The 10,102-nt window shown below is 42.6% G+C and overlaps 1 protein-coding gene across 1 annotated transcript; it reads right to left on the bottom strand.

Annotated features, from left to right (window-relative positions):
* Positions 1–8,608: 8,608 nt before the first annotated feature.
* On the bottom strand, positions 8,609–9,717 carry LOC311139370 (uncharacterized protein; the record flags this gene model as incomplete). Its single annotated transcript, XM_084174239.1, has 5 exons — positions 8,609–8,674; positions 8,821–8,896; positions 9,036–9,119; positions 9,224–9,320; positions 9,435–9,717. 5 exons carry the CDS (start codon positions 9,715–9,717, stop codon positions 8,609–8,611), a joined length of 606 nt encoding a protein of 201 aa, XP_084030365.1.
* Between the last annotated feature and the right edge of the window lie 385 nt (positions 9,718–10,102).

The raw sequence follows: 10,102 nt of genomic DNA, 5'->3' as shown, positions 1-10,102 counted from the left end.
ATACTGTTGAAGGTAATGTATTTTTTAAATGCTGTTGAATATGCCGATAATACGGGGTTCCAAGCTATATGTGACCAATAACATAACATTTGATTTGATTTGATTGACAGTTTTAGTGGAAGGGGAGTTTGAGGATAAGGACACTATATCCTGCACTGCCAGGAATGAGTATGGGGAGGCCTTTCTCACCATATAATTAGGAATTATAATACTAGAATTTAATTAAAATATGAATTATTAGAATAATTTAATAGGATCGTTATGTTTCTCACCCTTTCAATGACGTAGGTAGGAGATCACACCATGCCCACAATTCATTACACTAAATCAATTTATACATTCTATACCTTTCAAAACATATGAAATATTTGCTCAAAATAAACATTTTGTGAAACAAACTATTTTTTAAAAATTCAGATTCGATAATGTATACAGAGCTATAATCAAAACCTAATACAAATTAATCATTGTCTGTATTTTGATTTGTATTCCTGTTACTGGTATATTCTTATAGAGCGGGTCAATAAACCTAAAGCTACAGTATATTGACAAAAGCAGTATTGTGAAATAGCTCAAACCCTATGGAAATAAACAGACATTGAAAATCTCAATAAATGAAAGAGCAACCCCAAGTGGAGAAACACTGAAAGTCCCACACTCGTATTCAGATCCTCAGATTACCCTCAAGACACAATTGCAACAGACAGCTGGGGAAGTGTGAAACAAGCTATTGTTAAATACTGGATATTTGATTTTGCATATTTAACGTTTAGTAAAAACATTGCTGAATTACCCAAGCCATAGATATTAAACAAAAGCCTTGTAAAAGCCATTACACAAAGCCACAGCCCAAATAAGAATGTACCATATTCATTAGCCACAAGAACCATAAAGCTAACAGATATAAGCAGTCACCTGTTCTGCTACATTGGGTTAAAATGTTAATATTTTACTGGAACCTTTAAAAGACTGAGGACCATGCCCACTGAGCCAGTTGACTTCCACATTCTTCTTGTTGTGTTCACACGTTAGCATAGACTGCATCGTCTCCACCATCACACTGGTATGGGTCGCCATCCTCTTCAGCCTACAGGAAACCAGATCAGAGATATCGTATCATCCTCATCATCAACAACACCTCTATTGTTTTTTAAATCCTTTGTATTTAGAGCAAAGTTCTTCTCAGATATCTACTGTAAATGTCTGCAGTAGGCCTACAGTATATACCTCCATGTTGCCATATAGGTGATTGTTGGTGTAGTAGTTTGTGTGGATTTCACTGCTGGAGTCTTTCTGCTCTTTCCTGTGGATAGAGTTAGGGCCACTATGTGATGCATTCTCTTCATATGACACAACAAGAGTGAATGTAGGCTAATGGTCTTTAGCAACTCAGAAAGGGTTCTAGGTTATGATCACAGACATAGCCACGGGAGTTAGGGGTGCTGATGGGTGCTGCAGCACCTCCTGATAAATCAGAATAAATAAACAAATTAAATAATAATAATATGTACTGAACAAAACTATAAACACAACATGTAAAGTGTTGGTCCCATGTTTCATGAGCTGAAATAAAATATCCCAGAAATGTTCCATATGCACAAAAAGCTTATTTCTCTCAAAAGTTGTGCACAAATTTGTTTACATCCTTGTTAGTGAGCATTTCTCCTTTGCCAAGATAATCCATCCACCTGACAGGTGTGGCATATCAAGAAGCTGATTAAACAGCATGATCATTACACAGGTGTACATTGTACTGGGGACAATAAAAGGCCACTCTGAAATGTGCAATTTTGTCACACAACACAATGCCACAGATGTCTCAAGTTTTGGGGGAGCGTGCAATTGTCATGCTGACTGCAGAAATGTCCACAGAGCTGTTGCCAGATAATTTAATGTTCAGTTCTCTACCACAGGCTGCCTCCAACGTCGTTTTAGAGAATTTGACAGTATGTCCAACCGGCCTCACAATTGCAGACCACATGTAACCAAGCCAGCCCAGGACCTCCACATCCGCCTTCTTCAACTGTGGGATCGTCTGAGACCAGCCACCCAGACAGCTGATGAAACTGAGTATTTCTGTCCAATGTTCCCTCTAAGCTGCGCGTGAGTAGCCACGAGCCTGCCGCTCAGCTCCCCCGGGACTGCTGCACAGAAATATCAGCCCACAGAGAGAGAAGCATGAGATTGAACTTCACTGAACTCTCTAGAGCTGGTCGATCTCCAAGGCATTCCTAGTTGACCGCCAAACATTTCTGTAAAAAACCCAATGATAAAGCCTTGTGTTCCTACTTATTTTTATTCGTCTCGGACTGTTGGTGGTAGGTGCACCCGAATCAGCTGCCCTGCACACCGGGTAGGCGAACTGTTGCCATTTTTAACCATTTCATGTGTCTGAAGGCACAAACTCTGCCTTCCTGGTGGGCCCAGAGAGCAAATTAGGTGCACTATAGGTCTACCGCTGGCCAATCGGATGGCTCAGATAACGGTGTCTGCAGTAAAGTAGCAGAAATATAAGAAAGCTACAGATACTGTGAGATTTCAAAACGTTTAAAACCATGACTAGAGAGACTAGCAAAGAGATTGATTTTATAAGTGAGTTCATGTTTAAGTTCTTACTCAGCACAGTCAACACTTTGTATTCAACACTTTTATAAGCCATAAAATGCACGTTCTTCCTACCCTTACAAAAAAAGATTGCAGTTTTGGAACTGCAGAAAAAAGTCAATTGTGGTATTTTGGACACAGTAATTGCAGAATAACTACAGAGTATTGCAGTTGAACTGCAGTTATACTGCACTTTAACTGCAGTTACACTGCAAAATTACTGCACAAAAAAATCTGTGTTATATTGGATACAGTATTTGCAGCATACTGCAGTTATACTGCACTCTAACTGCAGTTATACTGTGCTCTGACTGCAATCTGTTTTCGTGAGGGTATTTCCACTCAGCACTACAACAAGCACTGCAGCAGTAATGAATGAGTAGGAAAGTGTATCTATAGGCTTGCGTTGTTGTTATTATTAGTGGCTTTGGACTTTCTTAATATCGAGGAATATTTCACTTTCTCTGTTCATAGGAGTAACAACATGAATTTGTACATGAGGCAGAAATAATGCGATGCGATTCGAGTTTCGCCATCAACTGGAAGACGGTGTCCCTTTATGGTCAGTGTCAGCGGAGGAAAGGGAGAGCGGTGGCGGACCTCTGTCACACCCTGGCTCTGGGGACTCTAATATGTTGAGCCAGGGTGTGTAGAGTCAATGTGTTTGTTCTATGTTCACATTCTAGTCTGTTGTATTTCTATGTTGGCCAGTGTGGTTCTCAATCAGAGGCAACGTGAATCAGCTGTTGCTTGTTGTCTCTGATTGGGAACCATACTTAGGCAGCCTGTTTTCCACAGTGTGTTGTGGGATCTTGTTCCGTGTATGGTTTGTGTCTGTAACCGAGGACTTCACGTATCGTTTTGTTGTTTTGTTCGTGTGGTGATTAGTTAATAAAGTATGTCTTCATATCACGCTGCGCATTGGTCCACTCCGTTGAACGATCGTGACAACCTCAGTCTGCTGCTCTCTCCCTCTGCTGAGACTGGCCATCAGATGCTGTCACCATCAGCCCAGTAAATAAAAAAATGGCAGAACAACAATGCATTGGCAGGGCAATTCAAGCAAAGGCAATATGCAGTGATAATATATCGGGCCTAGAGCTCACTGCACAAACCTCATTGCTGTAGTACTGTTTTTAATTGGTTAATGTTGCATAGGCTTCCATTTTTTAAGTCATGTTAAAAAATAATCTGAGCGGTAGATCTCGGCTTGCATTTTGACTCAAATTGATCTTGACTCAGAAAAGGTTGGTGACCGCAGTTCTAGAGTTTTCCCTGTTAACACTATCAACGTTGCCATTTACTGTGGCAATTGTGATCGAATCAATGCAATATTAGCCACTTTCATTGCAACATACTGAAACAAAACAAACTATAAAACAGATTTTGTTGTAGGCAGAACACATCGGAGTAGGATTCTATTGTCTTGACATGCACTACTCTACCATACTCTGCACAGACCGTACTCTACACAAACTGGTGCGGCATAAACAATCAGAGCTGCAGTAGGCTTATATGCAAATAGACCATTGCCATATATGGATCTGTGCCATTTACTTTGAACTGGACTGTGTTTACAGCATTAGCGGTCGTGTGTAGATGAGCTTGTTTTGAGATCAAAGTGAGAGCTGCATGTAGCCATGTGGGCACATTTTGTTCATATCCTTTGCAAGTTAGTGAGTTATTAGCCCAGTTGTAGATCATTTGTAGTCAGAAATGGCGCAGTGGTCTAAGGCACTGCATCGCAGTGCTAGCTGTGCCACTAGAGATCCTGGTTCGAATCCAGGCTCTGTCGTAGCTGGCCGCGACCGGGAGACCCATGGGGCGGCGCACAATTGGCCCAGCGTCGTCCAGGGTAGGGGAGGGAATGGCCGGCAGGGATGTAGCTCAGTTGGTAGAGCATGGCGTTTGCAACGCCAGGGTTGTGGGTTCAATTCCCACAGGGGGTTGGAAAAAAAATAATGTATGCATTCACTAACTTCAAATCAAATCAAATCAAATTTTATTGGTCACATGCGCCGAATACAACAGGTGCAGACATTGCAGTGAAATGCTTACTTACAGCCCTTAACCAACAGTGCATTTATTTTAAACAAAAAAAGTAAGAATAAAACAACAACAACAAAAAAAGTGTTGAGAAAAAAAGAGCAGAAGTAAAATAAAGTGACAGTAGGGAGGCTATATATACAGTAAAATAAAGTGACAGTAGGGAGGCTATATATACAGGGGGGTACCGTTGCAGAGTCAATGTGCGGGGGCACCGGCTAGTTGAGGTAGTTGAGGTAATATGTACATGTGGGTAGAGTTAAAGTGACTATGCATAAATACTTAACAGAGTAGCAGCAGCGTAAAAAGGATGGGGTGGGGGGGCAGTGCAAATAGTCCGGGTAGCCATGATTAGCTGTTCAGGAGTCTTATGGCTTGGGGGTAGAAGCTGTTGAGAAGTCTTTTGGACCTAGACTTGGCACTCCGGTACCGCTTGCCGTGCGGTAGCAGAGAGAACAGTCTATGACTAGGGTGGCTGGAGTCTTTGACAATTTTGAGGGCCTTCCTCTGACACCGCCTGGTATAGAGGTCCTGGATGGCAGGGAGCTTTGCCCCAGTGATGTACTGGGCCGTACGCACTACCCTCTGTAGTGCCTTGCGGTCAGAGGCCAAGCAGTTGCCATACCAGGCGGTGATGCAACCAGTCAGGATGCTCTCGATGGTGCAGCTGTAGAATTTTTTGAGGATCTGAGGACCCATGCCAAATCTTTTTAGTCTCCTGAGGGGGAATAGGCTTTGTCGTGCCCTCTTCACGACTGTCTTGGTGTGTTTGGACCATGATAGTTCGTTGGTGATGTGGACACCAAGGAACTTGAAGCTCTCAACCTGTTCCACTACAGCCCCGTCGATGAGAATGGGGGCGTGCTCAGTCCTCTTTTTTTTCCTGTAGTCCACAATCATCTCCTTTGTCTTGGTCACGTTGAGGGAGAGGTTGTTGTCCTGGCACCACACGGCCAGATCTCTGACCTCCTCCCTATAGGCTGTCTCATCGTTGTCGGTGATCAGGCCTACCACTGTTGTGTCGTCGGCAAACTTAATGATGGTGTTGGAGTCGTGCCTGGCCATGCAGTCATGGGTGAACAGAGAGTACAGGAGGGGACTGAGCACGCACCCCTGAGGGGCCCCCGTGTTGAGGATCAGTGTGGCAGATGTGTTGTTACCTACCCTTACCACCTGGGGGCGGCCCGTCAGGAAGTCCAGGATCCAGTTGCAGAGGGAGGTGTTTAGTCCCAGGATCCTTAGCTTAGTGATGAGCTTAGAGGGCACTATGGTGTTGAATGCTGAGCTGTAGTCAATGAATAGCATTCTCACGTAGGTGTTCCTCTTGTCCAGGTGGGAAAGGGCAGTGTGGAGTGCGATAGAGATTTCATCATCTGTGGATCTGTTGGGGCGGTATGCAAATTGGAGTGGGTCTAGGGTTTCTGGGATTATGCTGTTGATGTGAGCCATGACCAGTCTTTCAAAGCACTTCATGGCTACAGACGTCAGTGCTACGGGTCGGTAGTCATTTAGGCAGGTTATCTTAGAGTTCTTGGGCACGGGGACTATGGTGGTCTGCTTGAAACATGTTGGTATTACAGACTCAGTCAGGGACATGTTGAAAATGTCAGTGAAGACACTTGCCAGTTGGTCAGCACATGCTCGGAGTACACGTCCTGGTAATCCGTCTGGCCCTGCGGCCTTGTGAATGTTGACCTGCTTAAAAGTCTTACTCACATCGGCTACGGAGAGCGTGATCACATAGTCGTCCGGAACAGCTGGTGCTCTCATGCATGCTTCAGTGTTGCTTGCCTCGAAGCGAGCATAGAAGTGGTTTAGCTCGTCTGGTAGGCTTGTGTCACTGGGCAGCTCGCGGCTGTGCTTCCCTTTGTAGTCTGTAATAGTTTTCAAGCCCTGCCACATCCGACGAGCGTCAGAGCCAGTGTAGTATGATTCAATCTTAGACCTGTATTGACTCTTTGCCTGTTTGATGGTTCGTCGGAGGTCATAGCGGGATTTCTTATAAGCGTCCGGGTTAGAGTCCCGGACAAGAGCGTCTGCTAAATTACTAAAATGTAAATGTAAATAAGGGAGTGATTGCTTCCTACAAGAGCACAAAACGTATTCATCTTTGAAAAGTGAGTCAGGTAAAGAGCTTTTTAATTGTCTTAAAGGTGCAGTGTCATATTTTGAGACAGGCTTGAATAGCTAAGTAGCCAATAGGCAGAGGGTAGCATAATTCTGTAATAATGGTATGGAAATAATAACGCATTTTCTTTTGTAAAGTGGTTTCTTGCATCAAACAACAACAACATTTTTAGTCACCTCCTTGTCTGAAGGACAAGTGGATAAACAGGTTAATGCCTACATTGAACACCACACATTGGATGCTACTGTAGGCTGAATGATAGAACAGCTATTTCCATGTTAAAATGTTATGAGATGCATTCTCTCCACTTTTTTTGATGGTAAGCCACTTTGGTAGGCCTACATTATGATCAAGTAGCCACAGTAGCCTACATGGCCACTGTTAAAACTAACTTAAAACTGGTACAGCCTCAGTGTTCACAGTAAACGCACACTGGAAGTTGCACTGAATTTTCACAACGTTCAAGCATGCGCTCAGTAGACCTGAAATTTCCTCAGTGCCTAAAAAAAATAGAGCGAACATTGCTCCACACTATATCAAAGCGTTGGTTTAGGTCTTGTGCTTCAATTGAGTGGAATTGTACAGCTCTACAGTGGATGGTTAGGACAAATCCCCTTGAACGGCCCTCCAACTGGTAATTACTACTTAAATCAGCCATGAATCCCCTTGTGACAAGAAGAATGGAAGCTTGTTGAGTGCAACAGGGAGGGGCAATTGAATGCAATATTCACACATAATTTAAAATTGTTAAAACATTTCTAGCATGTCTATCTATGGGTAACAGGGTTGACGTGTTATGCTAGACCCGCTCAGTTTTTCACCACAAAACACCAGAAAATGGCAAAAAGAGTAAAACCAGCTCAACTGCTTTTACACTATAATTTAAAAAGGAATAGTTTCACCATATTAAAATGAGAGTTCACGTAACAGGGTTGACCTTAAAATGAGGGACAGACAAATGAATCACTATTCATATAAAATAAATAATATTCTTCTGAAATAACTTTGTCAAAGCAACGAAATCACTAGGGCTTTACAATGATGGTGAAAACGTTGAGTATTTTGGGGGTTAGTGGGTTAAAATCTTTCTAGAAGTCACAGAGGGTGCATGGAGGGCAAAATGCAGAATTATGGCACTTTAGCAAGTCTCTATTCATATTTAAATCTGATTTATTGAATTCTCCATGTGGTCTATATTAAAGGGCACTTCATTTCATATAATAGGGTTTTCAAATGCAATATTGGTGCATAATTTCTACTGTACATATCAAAGGGATGCAAAAACAATTCATTTCTGCCCATTGGACGTTGGCTGCAACGCTCTCATCAAGTTTGTTTGTTTCTTTGTTATACACATGAAAGACATGGAGTCACTACATGAGAGATAATGTATCATTTCTGTAGTAATTTAAGTGCATTTAAATGCATGTTATGCTTTTGGTATGTGTCAAGTACAATAAAAATGCATTTTGACTAATGAGACGGATTGTCATGCCAGTTAATGTGTTATGTTGTGTTCTGTAATTAAAGGTGAAGTTTGCACACAGTTCTGCAGTCATAATGAGACTGACATAAGTGTATGTGATACCAAAGAGCCTGAATTACCCAAGCATTAGCCCTTTTTTTTTTGTACTGTAAAAGCCATAACACAAAGCCACAACACAAATAAGAATGTACCATATTCTTTAGCCACAAGAACCATAAAGCTAACAAATATAAGCAGTCGCCAGCTCTGCTACATTGGGTTAAAATGTTAATGTTAAACTGGAAACCTTGACAGACTGAGTACCATGGCCTCTGAGCCAGACTCCCACATGCTTCCTATTGTGTTCAAAAGTTGGCATAGACTGCATCGTCTCCACCAACACTCTCGTATGGGTCGCCATCCTCTTCAGCCTACAGGAAACCAGATCAGAGATATCGTATCATCATCATCATCATCATCAACAACACCTCTATTGTTTTTTTAATCCTTTGTATTTAGAGCAAAGTTCTTCTCAGATATCTACTGTAAATGTCTGCAGTAGGCCTACAGTACATACCTCCATGTTGCCATATAGGTGATCGTTGGTGTAGTAGTTTGTGTGGATTTCACTGCTGGAGTCTTTCTGCTCTTTCCTGTGGATAGAGTTAGGGCCACTATGTGATGCATTCTCTTCATATGACACAACAAGAGTGAATGTAGGCTAATGGTCTTTAGCAACTCAGCAGGATGTATACATTATGATCACAGATAGAACAGCCTGTAGAAAAATACCTTGATGTTGAGGGATCTAAAAAAGCACCCTTGGCTGTATCCATGTCCTGCTTGCTGGTTACTGGCTGGTCACTACGACAACTCCTACAGTTGAGAAAAATAATGCGAAGTTATCAAAACAGAACAAAACAGCTAAAAACAAATACAAATCCATGTAACTCCCTCCAAAAACAAAAAGAGCAACTTACCCATTCTTGGTCAACAGGCAAGCTGACATGGGAATTAGTATTACTACCACCACTAATGCAGCAATACCAATTGAAACGTACAGCATCAACATCTTATCTGTCCAAAAACAAATAATTATGATTTATTAATGTACCCATAATATCCTTTATGATGTAAATATAGTATATAATACTTCATTTATGATACACTTTTCCCCACTGTTTCCCTTACCATTTGTGGACACAGTGAAGGACAAGGTGGCATTGCCCTGTGTGTTGCTGGCATTGCAGTGGACGGTCTCTGAGAAGCCTAGTGCCCTCTGTAGGGTCACCATGGTAACTGACCCATGCCTCTCCACCCTGGTACTGGGCAGGGGTCCTGCTGGAAGAGACCACTCCACAGTGCCGGGGGGCTCCGAATCCACAATGCACACACAGGTTACCATGGAGATGTCTAATGTGCATGCAGAGCCCACTTTGATCTCAGGGGGGTCTGGGATGAGAATAATAAACATTTTGGTTTCAACTGAACATGTAGTGCTACATCCTGAAGAGTATTGTCTTCATATTATATACACAGAAAGGACATGATCCTTATTGACAGAACATCGGCATCTACTTACACTCTACATTTAGTTTCAGTGGGCTGGATTGGCCTCGTCCCTCTGTGTTGATGGCAGTGCAGAAGAGGGTTTCAGTGAGTCTGGTCACATTCTCCAGTGTGATGGTAGGTCCCCTGGTGGGCAGAGGCCCTCTGCTGTTGTGCCAGCGGTAGCTGTGGGCAGCAGGGTTACTGTCACTGGAGCATCTCAGCTCTACAGAGTCTCCCTCCTTCACACTGGACACTCCCTCAACCTTCACATCCACTGGGGCATCTATAAATATCAACATTAGTAAGAA

The sequence above is a fragment of the Coregonus lavaretus genome (assembly GCF_964263955.1).
Source record: "Coregonus lavaretus genome assembly, chromosome: 13".
NCBI classification, from domain to species: domain Eukaryota; kingdom Metazoa; phylum Chordata; class Actinopteri; order Salmoniformes; family Salmonidae; genus Coregonus; species Coregonus lavaretus.
Note: the sequence above shows the minus strand (reverse complement) of the source record. Positions and strands in the feature narration are given on the sequence as shown.